This window comes from Carcharhinus amblyrhynchos, chromosome 5, assembly GCF_965287045.1.
Source record: "Carcharhinus amblyrhynchos chromosome 5, sCarAmb.v2.hapA, whole genome shotgun sequence".
Taxonomy (NCBI): Eukaryota; Metazoa; Chordata; class Chondrichthyes; order Carcharhiniformes; family Carcharhinidae; genus Carcharhinus; species Carcharhinus amblyrhynchos.
In genome coordinates this window covers 55,320,644-55,346,922 of record NC_137328.1, presented here as the reverse complement: position 1 = coordinate 55,346,922, position 26,279 = coordinate 55,320,644, and the positions used below count along the sequence as shown (strand labels likewise).

Here is a 26,279-nt window from a genome sequence, read left to right as displayed (position 1 = left end):
CTCCCTCCAAGGCCAAAATATCCTTGCGTAAGTACGGCGCCCAAAACTGCACACAGTACTCCAGCTGTGGCCTCACCAATGCCCTATACAGCCGCAGCAAGACCTCCCTACTTTTATATTCAATCCCCCTCGCTATGAAGGCCAGCATCCCATTCGCCTTCCTGACCACCTGCTGCACCTGCAAGCTGGGTTTTTGAACAGAAGCTCAGCAAACAATTCAGATTTTCAAAGAACTATGATTTATTAGCTGCTGAAAAACTGGTTGAGACACATTTTTGCTTCTAGAACACTTCTATATATTTGTTACCTTTACAAATCAAAGGAACAGGAAGACTTCCTTTATGCGGCCTTCCTGTTAGAATGGGATGCGATTTACACTTATGTTCATCCATTAACACTTCAGGTGCTCTTCTTCTCACTGCTCCTTTATATAACTTGCACTGTAAGTCCTTTAAACCAATGAAGGGTTCATAACGTATTGCCCCTGAAAGTGAACACAAACATATTAAATTAATTGAGGGAACACCAAGAATTTCCACTTGGGTTCTCCCGACTGGACAAAATAATTTATTTGTCAGATGTGGAAACAATAGTCAATCTGTTTAGCCTTGTGCCAATCTTTTGTTGAAGTTATCAAAGTTACTTGGCAGACCCGTCCCCCACCAACAAGGGAATTCCTTTAATAAATAAATATACTGGCCTGGAATTTCCTAGAAGATCTTGGTGTCACTGTAGAATTATAGTTTCAGAGGGAAGTCATACTGTTTTCCTTCCAAAACCTCACTATGGCTGAATTTCCTTCATCATTGATGATTGGAACTATATCGCCATTCTTTCACCATCGCTGGGTAAAAATCCTGAACTCCCATCCTCATAGCACTGTGGGTGCACCTATACCAAATGGTGTATGTTCAAAAAAGCAGCTCACCACCACCCTTTCAAGGATAATTAGGAATAGGCAGCCAGTGATTTCCACATCCAGTGGACAGATTTTTAAGTATCATTTCCATAATACATTCACTGACACCATCTGTCACTCATTTATAGAATGCCACTTCCATGCAAGATTAACTCATACAAATCTCTGCATTTACAGAAGCATTTCTCTGGCATAAATTTGCTCCCTAAAATTTATGTGAAATGTCACCTGATATCAACGTTTGCTTCAATTTTTAGGTCTGTAGTTTTTTTTCAAAGGAAGTACTCGTATTAACATTTTATACTTCCTGGCTCACAAACAACTTTAACTTTTGAATAAAATCTGTAGTGTTTGCCCTAGAGATTCAAATACTTTTTCCACTTTCTCTCTAAAAGTGGAAAAATTTAGCTTTCAACCTGAAAACATCCATTGCATTCTCCATAGAGAATGCTATGTATTAGTGCAAACATTATAATTTCTTAAGGACTGTGTTCATGACGTTTCTTGAAATTGTCAAAATCTATAATTCCTAGAATTGACTTGCTTACTTCTTCGTTATCATCGGATTTGTTGAATTACAGATCATTGCATTGTGTGGCAGAGATTTTGAAAATATCTAATTAAGTAAGTACTAGTCCAATACAGCAATACAATTTTAAGGACAGTAGTATGAAACTATGTAATTCAATTGTAATTACTAATTAAACCTGATTTCCACAAATTCATACTTGTGCTTCCAGAATCAGCTGCACTTAATAAGTGTTAACATAGTGAAAAACAAGCATTAAACGATTAACAAGTTTAAATATTTAAATAAATATGCCATAAAGTAATGTAGGGTGTATAGTGTTAATATATTTTCTGAGTTTCAACTATTTAGAATACTGAAATTAGAAAGCACTAATTCACATATTATGATAATTTCATAGCCCAGCGTAGACAAATGAACCGCAGGAAATGTGGGTTCAAGTTCCTGTCAGTAAGATCTGTACTATGTCACCATTCTTTCACCATTGCTTTAAGCAGATATTTCAGTTCAAGTGCAGAGAGAATCCAGGAGATTCTGACCTTTTGTTTTAAACAAACACTCCACTCACCACCCGCCCCAACCCCAATTCTTTAAAGAATATATTCATTTATAGTGCCATTTTAATGAATACTGAATTATATAATTTTGAATTATTTGATTTTTTTTATAAAGTTTACATTAGTCCTTTTCTTTCCACATTTCTCCTTGCTACAGCTCCATCAGTGTCCAAATTTATATGTTCCTAATTGGGTTACTTAAGCAGGCATCATAATATAACACATCAATAGTGTAAAGAGTAAGAACACTTTATTGTCATTGTTACTAAGTACAAAACAGAAGGGATTTTATGTATTGGAAGTTTTATTGAAGAATTTTTCAGCCCCTTGAGAATCTATTCTCAAGATGCAATCCTATTTTATAGTAATATAGATTTAGAGATTTTGCTAATAGTGGATATATATTATCAGTATTAAAAAAAAAATTAACTTACATTTGACTTTTTACCCAAGATGGTTTTCAACATTTACAGGCTTTACTATCTCTCTACAAAGACTCAAAATATTACAAATTGGATCACATGCCCTAAATAGTAATAGTACATGATGCAAACAAATTCTTCCTCATCCTTTTTTTGTTCCTCTCATTCTTCCATTGTTTATGTCTTTGATTTGTTGTGGTCCATTTATTCATTGCATTTTCCCTCTAATTTTCTCATTCTAGAATAACTTTTCTATTTTATGTTACAGTCTCAGTTTCCTTATTTTTGTATTTTATTTCTCATTTCTCAGTTGGATATGTTTGCATCAATAAGAGGTCCAATAAAGAGTATATGCAGCACAAAAAGTGATCTGAAACTTACCAATGAAATTAACAAAAAATAATAAGTTAGGAATGAATGGTCAGGGCACTAGTCAAAATAAAACTTTGATCTACTTCAAATGTCCTCGTAATTCAAGTAGAAACAGGAGCAACAGCTATGATTGGCAATTAGATTTGTGTTTCGGGGAAGTAAAGTAAAAGTAAAATTTATTTATTAGTCACAAGTAAGGCTTACATTAACGTTGCAATGAAATTATTGTGAAATTCCCCTAGTCACCACACTCTGGCACCATTTCAGGTCAATGCACCTAACCAGCACATCTTTGGACTGTGGGAGGAAACCAGAACACCTGGAGGAAACCCACACAGACACTGGGAGAATGTACAAACTCCACATAGACAGTGACCCGAGCCGGAATTGAACCCGGGTCTCTGGCGCTGTGAGGCAGCAGTGCTAACTACTATGCTGCCCAGGATGCTGGAGGCTGAGCTTAGACCTGAACAATCTTGAGGATATGACAGTAAGGTGTAGACGAACAAAGCTGGAAGCTTACAGGACCAAATTAAGAATAAAAACAGAATATGTTGACAAAGTTAAATGAAGTAGTTTGGAGAGAGGTTCATGCACAGCATAAACACTGACATGGTGTAATAATTCCTGTTCACCAGTTAGGTAAATAACAACTGCAACATTTATTTTCATGTAACTGTAATACAGAGGCTTGTAGCCTCGTAGCTGCCAGTCAGCTCCCAAGAAGGTTCTGGAACAGAAACCCAAGCTCACCAGGGGATTTGTCCACCCTTCTCCCCAATTGGTTTCCCATGTCATATGACCCTTACTCTGTGGACTGATCTTTAAAGGGACAATCACCATTGATTGATCTTTAAAGGGACAATCACCAATTCCTCCCTCCCTAAGTCTTTCTATATAAACTTCAATACTCAATTTACGTAGTCCAATATAATAAACATTTAGTACATAAATTTAGTCAATTATAAATTAAGTCTTTCCGGGGGTTACCGAATCCGTATGGAGTGGCGAAACCACAATAATAGGTGCCTCTTCAGGCACAGGCAGTTCAGTTTTATTTCTTTCCATGGAGACGTAGGTGGTGCCTGCCACGGAACAACCAGATACTTCAGTGCTTGGATAGTCAACAATCCCAGATAGCAGTATAGCTCCTGATGCCAGTTCTGGTTGCCGGGTCAACTCCCACTCTCTAAAATGGTCCACGCATTCTCTCTATGTCCACTTGATAAGACAGGGGTCCAGTTTTGGACACAACGCTTCCAGGGATCCAAATTGACCCCCTTCAAAAATTCTTCATATGCACAGTTTCATCCACTAAAAATGACCATGTTGACTTAAATGAAACATTGTCTTCTGACTGCTTTGGCAGACTTCTACCTTCCTGGCAAATTTGGAAACAAGAGTCTCATCTCGTTCTACGATGGTTCATTGACAGGTCTGCTGGCATGATTCCCATTATTGCATGTGGAGTCGTCCTATAGCCCAGAAGAAATCTTGAGATGCAGTTCTTTATGGTACCTCTTGACTGCTTCTTTAGGTCAGACTAAAGGTTTGGACAGCTCGTTCAACTAGTTTATTCAATGATGGTGGTAAAGCGCCATTCTGATGTGCTTTGCAGGCAGTGAATTGCTGAAACTCAGCACTTGTAAAGACATTATCAGACATTATGGGTGGGATTTTACAGCCTCGCTTGCCTCGATATCGTAAGATCTGCCCAAGGTCAACGGACCATCCCATCATCCACCCTTCACCCACTCTGATTCCTGTGGCCAGTGGGGTGGTAGAGTTCCAGAATATGACTTCAGGTATTCCGTGGATATAAAATCTTGGCATAATTTCTCACCTGTAGTATGCAATGTTGGAGATTTCACTTCAAACACTTTGAATATGCATCGGAAAGAAGCAAAAACATTGTGCCCATGCATGGGCACACCTGTAGTATGCAATGCTGGAGATTTCACTTCAAACACTTTGAATATGCATCGGAAAGAAGCAAAAACATTGTGCCCATGCAAGGGCCAACTTAATCAATGTAGACTCATATCCATGGCTGGCCAGGTCTCTCCAGGGTGTAGTGGGGCTGCAGCTATCAATTTTTGTTGTAAATAGCATGTCACAGTGCTTGACCAGCCCACCAGACATAACTCCTGGTGAGCATCTTAATCTTAGATATATCCGGATGGGCATGTGTATTTTAGCTAGGAGTAACTGTCTTACAAGTATAGAGATGACTTCTCTTGATCCCCAAAGTATGAAGCCATCTTGGCAACTCATTTTTTCATTAAAAATATGGTTTAATCTATTCAGAAACGGACTCATTACCCTAACCCATTCGTATTTTGTGCCTCACTTTGGACAATAGTAGATCCTGACTAGTTGAATATTTGATCCGTTTCACCAGGACTGGCAACGAGTCTGAGAGATTTAATGCCATGACAATTTGGGGGAGATGCAACAGTCTCTTGCAAAGGTACATGACTAAGTGCATCAGCAGTCACTATGTGTGTTCCAGGCTAGGGCTTGAAAGTATATTTGTAGGCAGAGAAGATTAACACCCAATTCTGAATTCTCGCTGAAACAATTGGTGGATTAGTTTTGTCTTGTTTAAAAAGACCCAAAAGTGGTTTGTGATGAGAAACAATAGTAAAGTGCCTACCAAACAAAAAATTGGTGGAATTTCTTGACACTAAAACTACTGATAATTCGTCTTAACTTGTAAGTAGTCTTTTTCAGCTTCTAAGAGGGCTCTTGAGACATATGTCATTGGCCTTTCAGATCCATTGTCCATCTCATGGAACAACACTGCACTGATGCCATGTGAAGAGGCGTCACAGGTTAACACCAATTCCTTACACAGGTCGAAATGCACCAATAAACTTGATTAATGTAACAATTGCTTCACTCTGTTAAAAGCTTCTGTCTGGGACATCCTCCAAACCAATGCTGGTGTTTCTTCATACAATAATGTTGACAAATTTGGTAGAAAACACCCATAGTTATTCTAATGTCCTTACTATGTTAGTGATTGTGGGTTTTAGACAAAAAGATGTAGTTTGCACACATAGATTCAAAAATACAAACCACAGTTTTATTCCAGGAGGTGTTGCTTGTACAGAGAACAACCTGAATAAAAAGCAACAGCCTATGGAACAACCTTATGGCATTACTATCAAATCATGTTAACAGCCTTTTAAGCATCAACTTCAGGAAGTGTAGTGAAGGACATGTCCCTGTCTACATCAACAGTGAAATGAAAATGATTGAGAGTTTCAAATTTCTAGATGTTTAGATCTCCAACAACCTGTCTTGGTCCCTCTATGCTGATGCTGTAGTTAAGAAAGCCCACCAATGCCTCTATATTCTCAGAAGACTAAGGAAATTCGGCAAGTCTGAAATGACTCTCACTATTTTTTACAGATGGACCATAGAAAGCATTCTCTCAGGACATATCACAGCTTTGTATTGTTCCTGCTTCGACCAAGACCGCAAGAAATTACAAAGGGTTGTGAACGTAGTTTAGTTCATCACGCAAACCAGCCTCCCAACCATTGATTCTGTCTATACCATTGCCTTGGTAGAGCAGCCAGTATAATCAAGGACCCCATGAACCCAGGACATACTCTCTCCATCTTCTTCCGAGTGAAAGATACAAAAGTCTGAGATCACACAACAACCAACTGAAGACCAGCTTCTTTTCTGCAGCCATCAGATCTGTGAATTGATCTACCATATATTAAGCGGATCTTTCTGTACAGACTAGCTATTACTGTAACACTACATTCTGCACCCTCTCCTTTCCTTCTCCCCTACGTACTCTATAAATGATATTTTGTCTGTGTAGTGCGCAAGAAACAATACTTTTCACTGTATCCCAATACTCGTGACAATAATAAATAAAGCAATCATGCAACCATTAAAATATGCAACATATATTTATAAAGGTGGTACAATGGTTAGCACTGCTGCCTCACAGCACTAGGGACCGGGTTTGATTCCAGCTTTGGATGACTTTGTGTGGAATTTGCATGTTCTCCCTTTATCTGCATGAGTTTCCTCTGACTGTTCATTCCTCTCAGTCCAAAAATGTTCAGGTTAGGTGGATTGACCATGCTAAATTGTCCCAAGATGTGTAGGTTAGGGGGAATTAATGGAGTAAATATGTGGGGTAATGGGTTAGGTATGACAGTGGGCTGAGGTAGGATGCTTTTTCGGAAAGTTGATGCAAACTCAATGAGCTAAATGGTCTCCTTCTGTACTGTAGGGATTGTATGATCCCTCCTCCCCCTTTACTTCTGTGGTCACCAACAGCAAATTACTATGATGCTACACATAGGATCTGTAATACTCTAGATGCAGAACTGTGAACAATTAATCATTATACACAGTCAATAATAAAGTTGATCAGGAAGACACCTATTCCTTTTTGTTGTATATGATGTTTTGGAATTTGGCTGTCCTTGATGCTAGAAGTATGATTTGTAACTTCAGGAGACACTTCATTTTCATATGATATAGTAGCAAAAACACAATCATCAGGAAACTCAGATTCAACTACACCTTCTGTAATAGTATTCACAACACTAGGGACTAAAGAAGTTGGTACTTCTGGAGATATTTTGGAGATACTTCAGAGAATGACAACAATTGGTCAGCATGTGTTGCCAAACTAGTTCATCTTTGGCTTGAACCATTTGGGAAATTGGACTTGTTTTTGCTAAAGCTATGGCTGGTACCCAATTCTCACTCATGGCATAATTATGCGCTAACATCCAATCTTCTTGTTGAAATTAGCATTGTTTTGCCCTCACTTTTCAACTAGCAACTTGAGATTGTTGTTGTTGATGTTCTATTATCTCTGAAGTTTCTGGAGGTAATAACAAATCAAACATGGTTCTCAACTTTCTCTTTAAGAGTAGTAATACAGGTGAACTTTGGGTAGTCACATGAGTACTGTTTCAATATGATACCAAAAAGCTAGTCACATGATGTGCTCTCGAAGATTTTAAAGAATGTTGCAAGGATTGTATAAGTCTTTCAAACTAATACATTGGTTGATGGATGATAATGTGTGGATTTTACATGCTGAATGCCATTTACTTTGAGATAAACCTCAAACTCTTGTGAAACAAACTGTGAACCATTATCGCTAACAATCTGCTCTGGTTTACCAAATCTTCCAAAAAAGTTGTCAAATTTTTCAATTGTATGTTCAATTGTAATAGATCTCATGATAGCAACTTCTGGCCACCAGGTGTTCATCGGTTATGACTAAGAACTTGTAACCTTCAAACAAGCAGCAAAATCTATATGTAATCATCACCATGGTATCTTAGGCCAATCCCAAGCAGGTAAAGGAGATAACAGTGGTGTATTTCTTATTTGTGCACAGGATTGACACTGTCCAATTTTTTCTTCAATCTGAGCATTCAGACCCGGCCACCAAAAGTAACTTTGTACTAATTCCTTCATCTGGATTATACCAGGATGTCCTTCATGTAGTTGATCAAGAATCTTCCCACGCAGACTAGGAGGCATGATCACTCAAATTCCTCACAGTAGACATCTATCTGGATCAGTCAACTCAAGCTTTTTTGACGCATATGGTTTAAATCTAGATGCGGATGACGCATTGCAATTATCGTTCATTTCAATACCATATCCATCATGGTATCATTCCTGATACGTCTCTGAACTTGAGAAGCTCTAACAGGCAAATGATCTACCAGCAAAATATAAAGAATATTAGCAAAACTAGTTGGTGGTGTCTGCTCAATAGGTAAAGGTAAGTGTGCTAACATATCAGCATTAGCAGTACACTCTGATTGATGATACGTTATATCATAGGAGTGCACAGAAAAGATCAGTAACCATCTTTGTAATCAGCTAGCAGCTAACGACAATATGCCTTTTTGCAACCCAAAAATATTAGTTAAGGGTCAATGTCATATGAAATGAGACTATATGAATAATGATGAAGCCTTTATATGTCAAAAATTATATTCAATGCTTTTTCTAGCAGTGCATAGTTAGATTCAGCACTAGTCAGAGCGTGCGAAGCAAAACGTATTGGTTGATTTTCTCCCGAAAGCATAATATGTGAGATGACCACCCCCACTCTATAAGGTGAAGCAGCACAAACAAGTAGCAATGGTAGTTTTAAATTAAAATGAATCAGTACTTAAGACTTCTGCAAAATATATGTGAAATCCTTAAATGCTTTCTCACATACCACTTACTGTTTAATCCCATGACTGTTTCACACACAATAACTTATACAATGGCTTCAATAATGAAGCTAAATTAGACACAAATTTGTCCTAATAATTTACTAATCCTAGAAAGGATCTCAATTGCATCACACTTGTCAGATGTGGTGCTTCAAAAACAGCATCCCTCTTTTAAGATGCTTTATGGAGTCCTTTACTATCAATAACATCTTAAATATTACAAAGGCCATTTCATTGAAGAACTTCCAATGTTGTTTCTAAATTATTCAAGTGCTCCTGTTCACTGGACTCTGTAATTAGAACATCATCCAAGTAATACTATATACCAGAGAGACCATTTAAAATTTAATCCATTGATCTTTGGTATAGTGTTGGTGTAGATGTTATTCCAAAAGGCAATTTTTTATAATGCAAAAGACCTTTATGAGTAACAATGGTTAAGATTTAGTGACTACATTCATCTGTAAATATGCTTGTGAAATATCAGTCTAGTTGAATTTCTGCCCACTTGATAACCCAACAAACAAATCTTCAATTAAAGGAAACATATTTAGAATACAACACTGGAGTTATGGTTGTTTTAAAATTACCACATATACGAAGTGAACTATTTAGTTTCATGACAGCTATAATGGGGGTAGCCCAGTCACTCATTGTAGCTGGCTCTAACATAGCAGTGTTAACAAGTCATGTTAATTCTTCTTCAACTTTGGGACGAATTGCATATGGCACCTCTCTTGCTTTAGGCTTCATCTTGAGTTTCGCTTGAACTCACTTGATTCAGTTAAGTGTCTCTTCATATACACTCTTGTATTTATCCAGCAGATGTTGCATGTCTGTCAGTCTCAATAAAGATTAAAGATACAGCAGCATCAGTATCAATTTCCATCCTAATAGATTGTTCACTTATCTTAGGAATCACCCAGAAGCTACGTAATTCATCCTGTATAGATAAGACGTTCGGTTGACGCTTATTATATTTTGGGACATCACAGTCATAGTTCTATCTTCCGTGTTGTGAATTACTTTTGCAGAATGCAGTTTGTTCTTCTTGAAGGTATCCAGATTCATCTTCTGAAAATTCTTCTCAGGGTAGCTTGTCAAGCCAAACAAGCTTTTGCAGTGTGACTCATTTTGCCACAATTCTTGCATTGACTGTCCTTGCTCCAGCATTCATTCACTGAATGGTCCATTTTGACACATATATGACATGCTTGTCATTGTTCTGACTTCTTATGGGTAGTTCCAAATGTCTTCACTCCTGCACCAAATTGTGAAGTCTCTTTAACAATTAGTTCCATCAACATTGTGATTTCTACTGCTATCTTTGAAGTCAAAAATGTTCATTAAGCAATCTTCTTTGGTAGCCTCTTGGAGAACATAAACAAGGGAATCTCAAAGAGAATCTTCTAATAACTCAGCAAACTCACAATGTTGTGCCAGCCTTTTTAAGGATGCCACAACTAAGCAATGCTTTTGCCTTCTACTTGATTCCTTCAGTGGAACCTGAACTGATGATCAATGGCTTTGGAGAGTAATGCTCCTTAAGAATCTTTGTCAAGTCATTGTAAGTATTGGTTCCTGGCTTTGCTGGATGGATTGATGATTTTACTTCCTATTCTACCGAAAAAGGCTGGTATGAGCAACTTGTCTGTAATTTTATTTGCTTGTACAAAGTACTAAAAACACTTCCCATAGGAATGCCATGATTAATTTTCTCATTTAAAAAGGCCCATGGATCCTAATTGACCCCCCCCCCCCTCCATTTCTCTTGCAGGCACTAGCAAGTCAAGATTGCTCAGTAAATATTTTTATTTTTACTTTACTGTCTTCCCATTACACCTCATTTTACCCTACTGACCATTGACTCATTTTCTTTTCAAACATCCCCAGCCACAGCAAAGTATCCCTTCTTTTCATATGTGCCACATACTGCCTGGAATCTCACCCTTCTCTGATCAGAAAACTCCCCTCTTTTAAAACCACATAGACAGCTTTTTTCTTCCTTGGACTTTGCCTTACTGGCACTTCGATATTTAATCCTGTTGTTATCTTTTCCCCAGCTTTCTAATATTTGAAATGTGAGGACCTACAATTTTTTCTTCTGCTTAGAATCTTTTCTCGATGTTTCCGATGAAACAAAATCATGATTTGTCACCAATTTTATTTTCATAATGTCCTAACTGGTTGCGGGTTGTGGGTTTAAGTGTGGTTTGCACATGTAGATTCAAAGTAACACACAACATGTTTATTCTAGGAGCTCTTGCCTGTACAGAGAACAAACTGAAACTAAAAGCAGCAGCTTGTGCAACACCCTAAACTTCAAAATCATATGTCAGCTTTTAAAGCAATGTGCAACCATTTAAATATATAGCAGTAATTCACCATTCCTAAGTGAGCTCAGACCAGATGTGTTTCTGGAGGCTGGTGCCTCTTTTTTTGCTCTGGACTCATCTTCTATGGGCTGTAATCCTTGTGCATTTACACAATGCCCCAGATGGACCACTTCAGTGGTTTGAAAAGTACACTTCTCCTTCTTGAGGCAAACTCCAGCCTGTTAAAATCTCTTCAGCACTCCCTCCAAGTTAGATCTGTGCTCAGCTTCTGTCAATATAGTTACCAAAGCATCATCCAGGTATACTGCAATTCATGGCAGATCTTGCAATAGACTTTCCATTGTTCTTTGGAAAATAGCACATGCTGACAAACACAACAAAGGACAGCCATGTGTACCAGAACAAACCTTTGTGTGTGTTTATCATGACGTAACCTTGGGAAGCATAATCTACTTCAAATTGCTGATAAGCGTGACTCATATCTAATATAAGAATGATCTCTGGACAGTTTTGCAAAGGTGTCTTCAGTTTTGGGGATTTGATACTTAACTAACTTTCCAGCCTGATTATCTGTTAATTTGTAGTCTCCACAGATGCAGATGGTTTTTGTCAGGCTTTATCACAGGAGCTACAGATACTGCTCACTCCGCATATGGAATTAGTTGGATAGTACCCAGTTCTTCCAATTGCTTCAATTCCGTGCTCAAATTTTCTGTGCAAGATATATAGTACTGCTCTTGCTCTTAAAAAAACAAGGGATTTGGATCTACATAGATTTTCTCCTGGAGGCCCTTTATAATATTTCACCTAACTCATCGCAAAAGATGCTCTCATACTTCTTCATTAACTTAGGCAGTCCCCCTTCTCATACTTGGAATACCTCCATCCAGTTTGACTTTATTACCTTGAGCCAGTCATAGCCCAAAAGAGATGGCCCTTGACCTGTCATTACCATTACAAGGAGTTGAACGGGAACAGGTACGTATGTTCTCCTATCTGTGTGGCAGAGGCTCTCAGATCATCTTGCATCTTTAAGGGACTACTGTTTACCAAGGGCATCACAGTGATGGAGGCTACTTTGCCTGCTTTCACATTGAACAATGTGTGGATACTTAACCCCCAGTACTGGATTCTTCCATATTATGCACCTACACTATATTACTATTTCTGTTATTGGGTAGATTAGACTTACTTTTACAATGGTGCGTTAAGTGACCTTTTCTATGGCATAAAAAACATTTAGCCTCTTTATACCTGCAGACTTCAGGAGAGTGACTACCCCAGCACCGGTAACACATAACTTCAATCCTAGACAATTGAATTGGCTCTCTCTTCATGATTGCATTTGCTTTCCATTTAAAAATTACATAACTTTTGGCATCACTGCTGACTGTAATTTCCCACCCGAATTAGCAAACCAGGCCATTTTGCGCACTCTGAAGCTCCTATGCAACCTTCCCGGCACTCTCCAGTGTCAATGCCATTTCCAGCACCTTCTTAAAATTTATACTCCCCTCTGCTAATAGATTCCTTTGAATTGCCTCATTATTTACCCCGCAGACTGAATGGTCCCACAGCATATTATTGAGAGTAGCTCTGAGATAGCAGCGTTCTGGGATCTATCTTACCCTGGAATTATAAGTTGCAATTGTTTCCCCGGGGTTCCCCCAGTCGAGTTAAACTTAAATTGCCCCAATATAACCAATGGCTTCAGATGGTAGTGTTCATCAATTCAACTACCTCAGTGAATGATTTCAAGTCGGACGTGCTTGGGGATGTAGGGCTGTATATTAAATTTTAGGACTGGCCCTCACACATGCTCAGAAAGATTGGCTTTCTCTTCCCTCTCCTCGTCTATTCCACTGGCCTGAAAATAATAGCCCAAACCTTCATTGCATTGTGTCAATCCTTCACAGTGGCATCACAAGATCTACTTGTCCAAATAGGGGCAATATTGCAAACACTCTCCTGTTTCTCAACTTGAATTGAATTTCAACATGACTTTATACTCACGAGCTTGGGATTGCTTTTCTTCCTTTATCCTTGTCGCCAATGTTTTTCAATTAATTCGTGGGACATGGGATGGCCAGCATTTAAAGCCCTTCCCTAATTGTCCCTGGAAAAGTGGTGGTGAGCCACCTTTTTGAATCGCTGCAGTCCATGTACTGTGGGTTGACCAGCAATGCCATTAGAAAGATAATTCCAGGATTTTGATCCAGCGACTGTGAAGAAACAGTGATATACTTCCAAGTCAGGATGGTGACTGGCTTGGAGGGGAACTTGCAGGTGGTGGTGTTCCCATATATCTACTGTGGCTTGTCCTTCTAGATGAAAGTGGTTGTGCATTTAGAAGGTGCTGTCTACAGATCTTTGGTGATTTGCTGCAGTGTTTCTTTTAGATAGTACACACTGCTGCTACTGAGCATCAGTGGTGGAGGGAGTGGATGTTTGTAGATATGGTGCCAATCAAGCTGGCTGCTTTGTCCTGGATGGTGTCAAGCTTCTTGAGTGTTGTTGGAGCTGCACCCATCCAGGCAAGTGGGGAGGAATTTTCCATCACACTCCTGACTTGTGATTTGTAGTTGATGGATATGCTTTGGGGAGGCAGGAGGTGAGTTACTCATCACAGTATTCCTAGCCTCTGTCCTACTCTTGTAACCACTCTGTTAGTCAGTCCGGTTTTTTGGTCAATGGTAGCACCAAGGATGTTGACAAAGGGGGAGTCAGTGATGGTACACCATTGAATGTCAAGGGGTGGTAATTAGAGTGTTCTTATTGGTGATGGTGATTGCCTAGTATTTGTGTGATGCAAATGTTATTTGCCACTTGTCAGCCCAAGCCTGGATATTATCCAAATCTTGTTGCATTTGAACATGGACTGCTTCATTATCTGAGGAGTCGTGAATGGTGCTGAACATTGCGCAATCACAGCAAACATTCCCATTTCTGACTTTATGATGGAGGAAAGGTCATTGATGAAGCAGCTGAAGATGGTTGGGCCTAGGACACTATCGTGAGGGACTCATGCAGAGGTGTCCTGGAGCTAAGATGACTGACCCTCCACAACCACAACCAACTTCCTATGTACTGAGTATGACTTCAACCAGCGGAGAGTTTGCCCTGATATCCTCTGATTCCAGTTTTGCTAGGGCTCCTCATTCAAATGAAGCCATAGTGTCAAGGGCTGTCACTACCATCTCACCTTTGGAATTCAGCTCTTTCGTCTATGTTTGAATCAAGGCTGTAATGAGGTCAGGAACTGAGTGACTCTGGCGAAATCCAAACTGGACATCACTGAGCAGGTTATTGCTGAGCAGGTGCTGCTTGATAGCACTGTTGATGATCTCTTCCATCACTTTACAGGTGATTGAGAGTAGACTGATTGAGTGGTAATTGACTGGGTGTGATTTGCTCTGCTTTTTACGTACAGGACATAACAGGACAATTTTCCACATTGTCAGTTAGATGCCAGTGTTGTAACTGGAGGAGCTTGGCTAGGGGAGCTGCAAGTTCCAGAGCGTAAGTCTTCATTAATGTAATAATTCTGGTTCACCAGTTAGGTAAATAACAACTGCAATGTTCACTTATATATAACCATAATAGAGAAGGTTGCAGCCTCATGGTTGTCAGTCAGCTCCTGAGAAGGTTCTGGAACAAAAACCTGAGCTCACCAGCATGATTCCCCACACCACTCCCCAGTTAGTTTCCTGAGCCATGAGACCCTTACACTGCTGATTGATCCTTAAAGGACATAAAAAGAAGAGGGGAAAGAGGAAGTATATACAAAATTCCCCTTTAATTCCAAGGACACAAGGAATGGTGTTAAGGATAAGATACAGGCAAGGATAGAGGATTGGCTGACTAGCAGAAGGCAGAGAGTGGGGATAAAGGGGTCTTTTTCAGGATGGTATTCTGTGACTAGTGGTGTGCCTCAGGGGTCGGTGCTGGAACCACAACTTTTCACAATATACATTAATGATTTGGAGGAAGGCGGAAGACAGAGGGGAACCAGTGGATGTGGTGTTTCTCGATTTTCAGAAGGTGTTTGATAAGGTGCTGCACAAAAGGTTGCTTCAGAAGGTTAGGGGGCATGGAGTTGGGGGTAAGGTGTTAGCGTGGATAGAGGACTGGCTGTCTAATAGGAGGCAGAGAGTTGGTATCAATGGGTGCTATTCTGATTGGCGGTTGGTAACTAGTGGAGTGCTGCAGGGATCAGTGCTGGGGCCTCAGCTATTTACCATTTATATAGATGATCTGGAGGAGGGGGCTGAGTGTAGGGAGTCGAAATTTGCTGATGACACGAAGATGAGTGGAAAAACAAATTGTGCGGAGGGTGTGGAAAGTCTGCAGAGGGATCTAGATAGGCTGAGCGAGTGGGTGAGGACCTGCCAGATGGAGTACAATGTTAGCAAGTGTGAGGTTATCCACTTTGGCAGGAATAATAGTAGGAGGGATTACTATTTAAAGGGCGAAAAGCTGCAGCATGCTACGGTGCAGAGGGACCTGGGGGTCCTTGTGCATGAGTCGCAAAAACCCAGTCTGCAGGTGCAGCAGGTGATTAAGAAGGCGAATGGGATGCTGGCCTTTATAGCGAGGGGGATAGAATATAAAAGCAGGGAGGTCTTGCTGCAACTGTACAGGGCACTGGTGAGGCCGCAGCTGGAGTACCGTGGGCAGTTTTGGTCGCCGCACTTGCGCAAGGATATTTTGGCCTTGGAGGGAGTGCAAAGGAGGTTCACTGGGCTGATACCGGAGATGAGGGGGTTGGACTATGAAGAGAGACTAAATAGACTGGCTCTGTACTCGTTGGAGTTTAGAAGGATGAGGGGGGATCTTATAGAAACGTATAAGATAATGAAGGGGATGGATAGGGTAGAGGTAGAGAGATTCTTCCCGCTCAGAAAGGATAGCAGGACTAGAGGGCACAACCTCAAGATAAGGGGCGGGCACAGTTTAGAACAGAGTTGAGGAGGAACTTCTTCACTCAAAGGGTGGTGAATCTCTAGAATTCTCTGCCCATTGAAGTAGTGGAGGCTACCTTGCTAAATATATTTAAGTCATGGGTAGATAGGTTTTTTGGTAGGCGAGGGAATTAAGGGCTATGGGGAGAAAGCGAGAAAGTGGAACTGAGCCACTTCAGATCAGCCATGATCTTATTGAATGGTGGGGCAGGCTCGAAGGGCTAGATGGCCTACTCCTGCCCCTACTTCTTATGTTCTTATGTAACTGAAGGCACTGTTGCTAACTTTGCAGATCATACAAGGATATATAGAGGGAAAGGTAATATTGAGGAAGCAGGGGGGCTGCAGAAGGACTTGGACAGGGTAGGAGAGTGGGCAAAGAAGTGGCAGATGGAATACAATATGGAAAAGTGTGAGGTTATGCACTTTGGAAGGAAGAAGGAGGCATAAACTATTTTCTAAATGGGAAAATGCTTAGGAAATCAGAAACACAAAAGGATTTAGGAGTCCTGGTTCAAGATTCTCTGAAGGTTAACGTGCAGGTTCAGTCAGCAGTTTGGAAGGCAAATGCAATGTTAGCATTCGTGTTGAGAGGGCTAGAGTACAAGAGCAGAGATGTACCTCTGAGGCTATTATAAGGCTCTGGTCAGACCCCATTTGGAGTATTGCGAGCAGTTTTGGGCCCCGTATCTAAGGAAGGATGTGCTGGCCTTGGAAAGGGTCCAGAGGAAGTTCACAAGAATGATCACTGGAATGAAGAGCTTGTCATATGAGGAATGGTTGAGGACTCTGGGTCTGTACTCGTTGGAGTTAGGAAGGATGTAGGGGGATCTTATTGAAACTTACAGGATACTACGAGGCCTGGATAGAGTGGACGTGGAGAGGATGTTCCCACTAGTAGGAAAAATTAGAAACAGGGCACAACCTCAGGCTAAAGGGGCTATCCTTTAAAACAGAGGTGACAAGAAATTTCTTCAACCAGAGAGTGGTGAATCTGTGGAACTCTTTGCCATAGAAGGTTATGGAGGTCAGATCATTGAGTGTCTTTGATGCAGAGTTTCTTGATTAATAAAAGGATCGGGGGTTATGTTGAAAAGGCATGAGAATGGGGATGTGAAAAATATGATTGAATGGCAGAGCAGACTCAATGGGCTGAGTGGCCTAATTCTGCTCCTATGTCTTACTATGTCTTGCACCTGCAAGAACATTCTAGTACTATAGGTTTCCTCTACATTATATTGCTTTGGAATTTCTGTGTTAATACTAGTCATGAGTCTACATTAAGTGCAGGACAGTGTTAACATACAAATAAGGTGAGAATGTGAGGAGTTATCCAATCCTCCAGCTTTAATTTTCCCTTTATGTTCTTGGGTGAAACTCAAGAGAGATGGTGGTGTGGCTGTAGCAGTTACTTGTGTGGACTAGAAGGACTGCTGATGCTGTTGAGGCACTTTCAAGATAAATTGCTTTCGTTATAAGATGGTCTTTGGGCCCAAAATGTTTCTGCAATGGCCTGAAAACCCCAATGCTGATGACCAGAAGCAAGACCTGTTCAATCTGCTGGCATAACCAAGTATTTTCACCCAGGAATAGACCTCTGCCATCTCCAAGACTGTAAAATGATAAGTGTCAGGAAATCTTTACCTTACACCTTCCTCAACAGGCACAAGGCATCTACAACAGCATGTTTGTCTAATATTTGCTTGTGGTTTGTGGAGAGGGAGGCAGAGGATAATCAGTCCCATGCTTGATAGCTATAGTTTACCTGCTAATGCTGACTGTTGAACCCGACGACGTATTAGAAATGACCTAATATTTGGACATTGGCTTCTGATTTGACGTGTCTTTTCAGCATCTGGCTTTTGCTTTCTAGTTTTTTGTGGTGGAAATGGTGTTAAATAAGATGGGTGAGTTAATTCACCATGAATTATATTCACATTTTTTTTTGCCCGATCATATACATTATCTAATTTTGGTTTTTGGGGCCAATCACATACAAGCTTTGCTTTTTTATTAATTTGCAGTTTTGTGTCTATGTTCCATTTAAGAGATTTTGCATTCAAATTACATTCAAAAATGCTTTGTCGAGGGCATGATGCAATTGTAAATCTTTTGGATGAGCCAGATCTAACATTGTTATGTTCTGATGGTTTTGTGGTTTTTATACGCTGATTCTCATTTGTAGTTGACAGTTCCATTTTGGGTAATTGGAGTCTCTGTGCGGCTGTTATTTTTTTCACATGTTTCTGTTCATTGTATGATTTCAGCCAGCCCTTGCTTAAAGTTTCGATTGCAAGTAACAAATCTGATACCTAAAAGAAAAAAGAAAAACAGCAGGATTTTCATTAATTAAAATCTTGACCAGCTGTGGCATTGTAAAGGAATTCTGACATCTTGTTCGGTCATCTGGCAACCAGCACAAGTACAACATGTAGGAAATTTCATTCTTATGTCAATGCATTTGGGAGATGTGCACTTGGGTGGGATTAATCTTATGGTCATAGAACACATAAACTTACAGCATATAAAATGGCCATTCATCTCATCATGCCTGTGCTGGCTATTTGAAAGAGCACTTGCACTTAATCCCACATCCCCATTTTTTTGTCCAAAACCCTGTAAGTTCCAAATCTTCAAGTACCCATAGAATCATAGATTGGTTACAGCAAGGAGTCCATGCAGCCCATTCTGTACCTTCTGGCCCCTTGAAAAGCAATTCACTTATGCCATTCTTTTGCCTTTTCCCTGTAAGCCTGCAAATTTTCCTTTTCAGTTAATGATCCAATTCCCATCTCAAAGCCTCAATCAACCCTGTCTGCATCACACACTCAGGCAGTGTGTTCCAGATCCTAACTTCTTGCTGAATACAAAGGTTTGTCCTTATGTTGCATTGTTTCTTTTGCCAATTACCTTAAATCTGTGACTTCTGACTCAATCCTTCCACTAATGAGAACAATTTATTTTTGTTATGCATTTAAAGTGGTTGCATCTATGTTGGGATAATGTCACGTGACCTGTAGTGACTCAGCAGAGGGATTCACGGGATTGGAGGCGCTTCTATCTTTGACGTGGAACAAGCAACATTTAAATAAACCTTCACCGTGTTTGAATTAAACCCATAAGTGTGGCACTCCATTACTTTTCTCTTTGCTGTAATTCCAAGTCAATATGTAACAAAGAGAAAACTGACAACAGAAGTTGGAGAAAACAAAATTTTACTGGATTTGAAGTTAAAAACCCCCCAGCATTTTGGATCGAAGAGACAATTGAAGACAAGAAAAAGAAACCTCTGATACACTACAAAAGGATTTAGAAAAAAAGATGAGTGAACATGAAATAAAGGTTAAATTTACTGTAAAATAAAGTGGGTAGACATCCAAGCTGCAGGGACCTTGCATGTGCCAAAGTGAAATGGACAGTGGGAAAAGAGATTCACAGGACGGAAAATTAAAATCTTTGAGATCTTGAAGAAGCTATTACTTAGGGGAAAAAGGACAAATCCCAGGCAAATGAAAATTGTTGCATTGTTATATTGGGTGATTTCTTGCATTGTACGAGAGCAGGAAAGTAGAGATACATAAAACTCAGGAGCCAGTAGCCACAAATGGTAGGAATATTTTCACCATGGATGCATTTGATGAAGGTTGTGAGATTTGAAACTCAGACGAAGAATGATTCCAGTATCATCTCCAAGCAAATCAAGTACTGCATGACTTAAAAGTTGTAACATTTCTCAGTTTGGTAGGATGTAAAACATTTATGTTACTACGAAGTCTAATCCATCCAGCAAAGCCAGGAGTTAAAACTATGATGGACTGACAGAAGTCTTAGAAGAAGATTTCTCGCCAAATGCGCTCATTATTGCAGAAAGATTTAAGTTCCTCTGTCAAAGCCAGGAGGAAGGCAAAAGCATTTTACACTACATGGTGACCTTACAAAGCTAGCTAAATATTGTGAATTTGGTGTGACGCTTGATGATGATTTTCGTTGTAGGTTGGTATGTAGAATCTGGAATGAAGCTTTTCAGAGAAAGCTACTCACTGAAAGAACACTGACTCTTAAATTAGCAGAAAATATTGAGGTGTTAATGGAGCTGGCAGCTAAAGAGGTTTCACAGATAGATGTTGGGGTGAAGATCCACAAGATGGAGACCACTAGAAATAAACCTGCAAAACCACTAGCATGTCACCAATGTGCACAAATTGGACATTCAGTGAGGAATGCTGGAGTAGGGAAAACAAGTGCAAGAATTTTGGGGAAATGGGCCATATTGCCAGAGCATGCTAGACATGGCAAACTGCCTCTGCACCAAAAATGTTCAAGAAAAAGAACACATCGAAGTCTGCAGGAAGAATCTATAAAATGACAGGTGAAGACAAAGACACCTTAGAAGATAATGTCCACAGACAAGGTCAAGAGTTGACACTAATTATCTTGTTGGTACATGGTGATTCACAAAGTTTTTGAATATTCCCAAAACTTGATGGTGAACTAGTCAAAATTAAAGTGGATACTAGGGCTACAGTATCATTGATGGTGGAGACAATTCATAATCAGAAATTAAAGCATTTGCTGTTGAAACCATCAAATATTATCCTACTGATCTACACAGAAGAGGTTGTACCAATAAAAGGATACTTTAGGGTAAAAGTGTAAGTGATGGACAATAGCAGCCTCTAAATGGAACTTTTCTTGTTTTATTTGGTACAGCACAATTGGGAAAAATTAAACTGACCTAGACAGCTGTACATTAACTGATTGATAACAAGACTGACTTACAGCAACTTCTGGAAAAGTACAATATGTATTTGAAAACTCACTGAATTCAACGCCAGGGGTTGAAGTCCAACTCAAAATTAGGCCAAGCAGTATGTCTCAAAGCCAGAACAGTACCATAAGCCATCAGACCAAAAGTTGAAGAACTAGAAAGACTACTCCAAACGGGAGTCATTGAGCCAGTTACTACAATTGATTGGGCTGCACCAATAGTGTTTGTACTAAAACCTGATGGAAATGTGGCAATTTCAAGCCGATGATTAACCCGGTATTGTGTGCTGACCAATATCCACTGCCACTGATTGAAGACTTACTTGCTGGACTATCTGGAGACCAAAAATTCAGTAAAATAGATCCATCACAATTGTACTTACAAACAAATGTGGCTGCAAATTCACATTCTCATGACACACAAAGGTTTGTTTCAATACTAGAGTCTGCCATTTGGGATAACATTCGCACCTGTTCTATTCCAGAGATCCATGGATCAAATTCTGAGTGGTGTACAGTGTTATCCAAATGTTATCCTCATCACAGATTCAAGTGAACAAGGGCAATTGAAGAACTTAGAAGCTACACTGGAACATCTGCAAAAACATAATGTCCAGATCAAAAAGGAAAGGTGTGACTTTTTCAATATATCCATAAACTACTTGGGTCACAGCATTGATAAAGACAGCTTGCACATGGAACCAAAAAGGATGATAGCAACTTTAGAAGTAACACATCCTCAAATTGTGATGCAACTGAGACTGTTTGTAGGGTTGATCAACTATTACAGTAAATTAGAACCAAATTTAGCAATACTATTGAAGTCATTAAATACTTTGCTATTTATTAAACAAGTATGGCACTAGACAAAAGAATGTAAAAGAGCATACAATGAGGTAAAAGAAATCTTAAAGAAGTAAAAGCTATTGGTCCACTTCTCTCCCAAGCTGAAGTTACAACTTGCTTGCAACACATCACCCTACGGGGTAGACACAGTCGTCCTCCACGTCATACCCTCAGGAGAAGAGCGACTAATAGCCTTTGCTTTCATAAATTCTTACTAGCGCAGTGACAAATTATGCTTAGCTGGGAAAAAAAGTTTTGATAATCCTAAGAGCTTCTACAAGTATATTAAGAGCAAAATGATAGTAAGGGATAAAATTGGTCCTCTTGAAGATCAGAGTGGTTGGCTTTGTATGGAACCAAAAGAAATGGGGGAGATATTAAATGGATTTTTTGCATCCGTATTTACTAAGGAAACTGGCACAGAAATAAGGCAAACAAATTGGGAGGTCATGGAACCTAAACAGATTAAAGCGGAGGAGGTGCTTGCTGTCTTGAGGCAAATCAGAGTAGATAAACCCCAGGACCGGACAGGGTATTCCCTTGGACCTTGAAGGACACTAGTGTTGAAATTGCAGGGGCCCTGGCAGATATATTTAAAATGTCTGTATCCATGGGTGATGTCAGATGATTGAAGGATAGCTCATGTTATTCCGTTGTTTAAAAAAGGCTCAAAAAGTAAGCTGGGAAATTATAGGCCAATAAGCTTGACGTCAGTAGTGGATAAATTATTGGAAGGAGTACTAAGAATAGGATCTACAAATAATTGGATAGACAGGGGCTTATTAGGGAGAGTCAACATGGCTTTGTGTGTTGTAGGTCATGTTTTTCGAGGAGGTTACCAGGAAAGGGGATGAAGAGAAGGCAGTGGATGTTGGCTACATGGACTTCAGTAAGGCCTTTGACGAGGTCCCGTATGGGAGGTTAGTTAGGAAGGTTCAGTCACTAGATATACATGGAGAGGTAGTAAATTGGATTAGACATTGGCTCAGTGGAAGAAGCCAGTGAGTGGCAGTGGAGGATTGCTTCTCTGAGTGGAGGCCTGTGACTAGTGGTGTGCTATAGGGATCAGTGCTGGATCCATTGTTGTTTGTCATCCATATCAATCTGGATGATAATATGGTAAATTGGATCAGCAAATTTGTTGATGATACAAAGATTGGAGGTGTAGTGAACAGTGAGGAAGGTTTTCAAAGCTTGCGGAGGGATTGTACCAGCTAGGAAAATGGGCTGAAAAATGGCAGATGGAGTTTAATATAGACAAGTGTGAAGTATTGCACTTTGGAAGGACAAACCAAGGTAGAACATACATAGTAAATGGTAGGACACTGAAGAGTGTAGTAGAACAAAGGGATTTGGAAATACAGATACATAATTCTCTAAAAGTGGCGTCACAGGTAGATAGGGTCGTAAAGAGTGCTTTTGGAACATTGTCCTTTATAAATCAAAGTATTGAGTATAAGAGTTAGAATGTTATGGTGAGGTTGTATCAGACATTGGTGAGGCCGAATTTAGAGTATTGTGTGCAGTTTTGGTCACCTAATTACAGGAAGGATATTAATAAGGTTGAAAGAGTACAGAGAAGGTTTACAAGGATGTTGCTGGGACTTGAGAAACTGAGTTACAGAGAAAGGTTGAATAGGTTAGGACTTTATTCCCTGAAGCATAGAAGAATGAGGGGAGATTGATAGAGGTGTATAAAATTATGATGGGTATAGATAGAGTGAATGCTAGCAGGCTTTTTCCACGGAGGCTAGGGGAGAAAAAAACTAGAGGACATGGGTTAAGGGTGAAGGGGGAAAAGTTTAAAGGGAATAAAGTTTAAAGGGCCTTCTTCACACAGAGTGGAGGGAGTGTGGAATGAGCTGCCAGATGAAGTGGTGAAAGTGGGCTCACTTTTAACATTTAAGAAAAACTTGGACAGCTACGTGGATGAGAGGGGTGTGGAGGGATATGGTCCAGGTGCAGGTCAGTGGGACTAGGCAGAAAAATGGTTCGGCACAGCCAAGAAGGGCCAAAGGGCCTGTTTCTGTGCTGTTGTGTTCTATGCTTCTGTGGTTCTATTATATTAGCAGTAAAAAGATTTTACTACTACCTTTATGGCTGCCATTTTACACTTTTGACGGGTCACCAACCCTTGATGAGAACATTGGATATTCCTTCTTTAACAGCTAATAGATTACAGAGATGATCTTTGATATTATCTGCATGTACCTACACTATTAAATATTGCAAATCAGAGCAATTTGTGAATGCTGATGCTTTGTCAAACCATACAATGACATAAAGAAAATTTTGACTACATCTTATATGTTTCACAATTGAATAGTGTATTTGTGATTCAGTCTCAAGTTCACAGACACAGAAGAACCAATCCAGTGATGGGAAAGGTTATGGAATGATCATAAAAGGAACGATGACAGAAGTATAGTATAAAAACACAGACCTCAAGCCCTATATCGTAAGAAGATTTGAGTTGATAGTCCAGAATGGAATTTGATGATAGGGAATCAGACCAATTATTCCTCTGTGCTTGCATGGAAGAATCCATGACCTGCTGCATGAGCAACATCCAGGTATGGTGAGAATGAAGGAACAAGCATGTAGTTATTTTTTGTAGTTGGATTAGATACACAAATTGAAGAGAAAGTGGGCCAATGTCAGTCCTACACAAAACTAAGAAACACTCCACTGATACATCTCTTGCATCTGTGGGAATGGCCGAAACAGCCATGGTAGAGAGTACACATAGATCACGCTGGACCAACAGAGGGATACATGTTCCTAGTATTCATTTTCCCCATGTCTGTGTAGGTTTCCTCCAACAATCCAAAGATGTGCAGGTTAGGTTGATAGGTCATGACAAATTACCCCTTAGTGTCAGGTGGACTACCAGGATAAAAATGGGGTTATGGTGATATGTGTGGGATTGTGATTGATGGGCCAAGTGGCCTTCTTCTGCACTGTAGGGATTCTATGAGATGCACATTTTAAATGGTTGGAAGTAGTGAACATGAAATCCATGATAGCTGAACAAACTACTAAGAAGCTGGATGAAATATTTGGTAGACTTAAGCAAATTGTAAGTGACAATAAGACACAGTTCACTTCCAAGAAGTTCGAAGACTACTTGTAAGAAAATGATATACAACACATCAAATTGGCTCCATACCATCCATCTACAAATGGATTGGCCAAACAATTTGTACAGTCACTCAAATACTCAATCAATGCATTGAAGGACCAAGATACACTGTCAAAACAATAACTTCTTGGTATCATACAAGAACACTGCACATGCAACAAAATGGAGTTCATCAGCGATGCTGTTTTTAAAAAAGAAAGCTAAGAACAAAGCTTGACTTTTTGATACCATCTGATACTTAAGCGATTGAGGGAACAAAACTCGAAAAAGAGAGTATTTAGTCAGGGAATACAAGTACTAGCGAGAAGCTATCAATGAGAAATGGGCATCTGCCAATATCTGAGCAAAAACAGGTCCAAAATCTTACACTGTACCAACAGATGATAAGAGTTTGGTCTCATCATGCTGACCAGATACTAGCCTCATGAAGTGAAATCACAGTAGCTTGACAAGAAGTACTTACATCTGAAATGCTAAGTAGTGATACCTCTGAACAGAGATTAACCTCAGCGACAAATCCAGAATTTGTTTCTGAAGAATTTTCAACACCAATGGAAACTGACACCGAAATAGTTTCATATGAAGAATTACCAACAGAGGGAAAAAAGGTCTCAAATATCCAAAAAAAAACGTCCACTTTGAAGACTATCTTATTAATTGCATTTATGGGAAATAATGCCACTAAATTAATTGGGTCTGTTGTTGAAACATTAAGAAAAGTTGTTATTTGGGGATTAAAGAAGTAAAGGAGAAGGGATGTTTGTATTTAAAGTGGTTACATCTCTACTGGTACAACACTACATGACCTGTAGTGACTGAGCAGAGGAACTCTCAGGCTTTGGAGGCTCTTCTGTCTTGGACCTGCAGCAAACAACATCTCCGAAATAAACCTGCATCATGTTTGACTTCAACTCAAAAGTGTGGTGCCTCATTATTTTTCTCTTTGCTGTAATTCCCGATCAATATGTAATACTTTTCCCATCTGTCCTGTCCATACCTCTTATGATTTTGGATACCTCTTTCAAATCCCCTCTTAATCTTTTCTTCTCGACAGAGAAAGTCCAAACTTCCTTAATTTTGCTGCAGAACCAATGTTCTTTATCCCTGGAATCATTCTTGTGAATCTTTTCTATACCCTCTCTCTAAAAAAGCATCAAAGTCATTTTAAACATGTACAAAACACTGGTTTGGTCTCTGCTGG

The 26,279-nt window shown here is 39.7% G+C and overlaps 1 protein-coding gene across 3 annotated transcripts in view; it reads right to left on the bottom strand.

Annotated features, from left to right (window-relative positions):
• Positions 1-251: 251 nt before the first annotated feature.
• The window catches only part of LOC145343043 (iron-sulfur cluster assembly 1 homolog, mitochondrial), a 95,584-nt gene continuing 69,556 nt past the window's right edge, over positions 252-26,279 (bottom strand). For all 3 annotated transcript variants that reach the window (XM_080188813.1, XM_080188814.1, XM_080188815.1), the window contains 2 exons: positions 18,392-18,635; positions 252-484 (listed from right to left, as the gene is read on the bottom strand). In XM_080188813.1, coding sequence (XP_080044939.1) covers positions 282-484; positions 18,392-18,635 — 447 coding nt within the window. In that variant the 3' untranslated portion in view covers positions 252-281. The remainder of the gene's footprint in view (positions 485-18,391; positions 18,636-26,279) is intronic.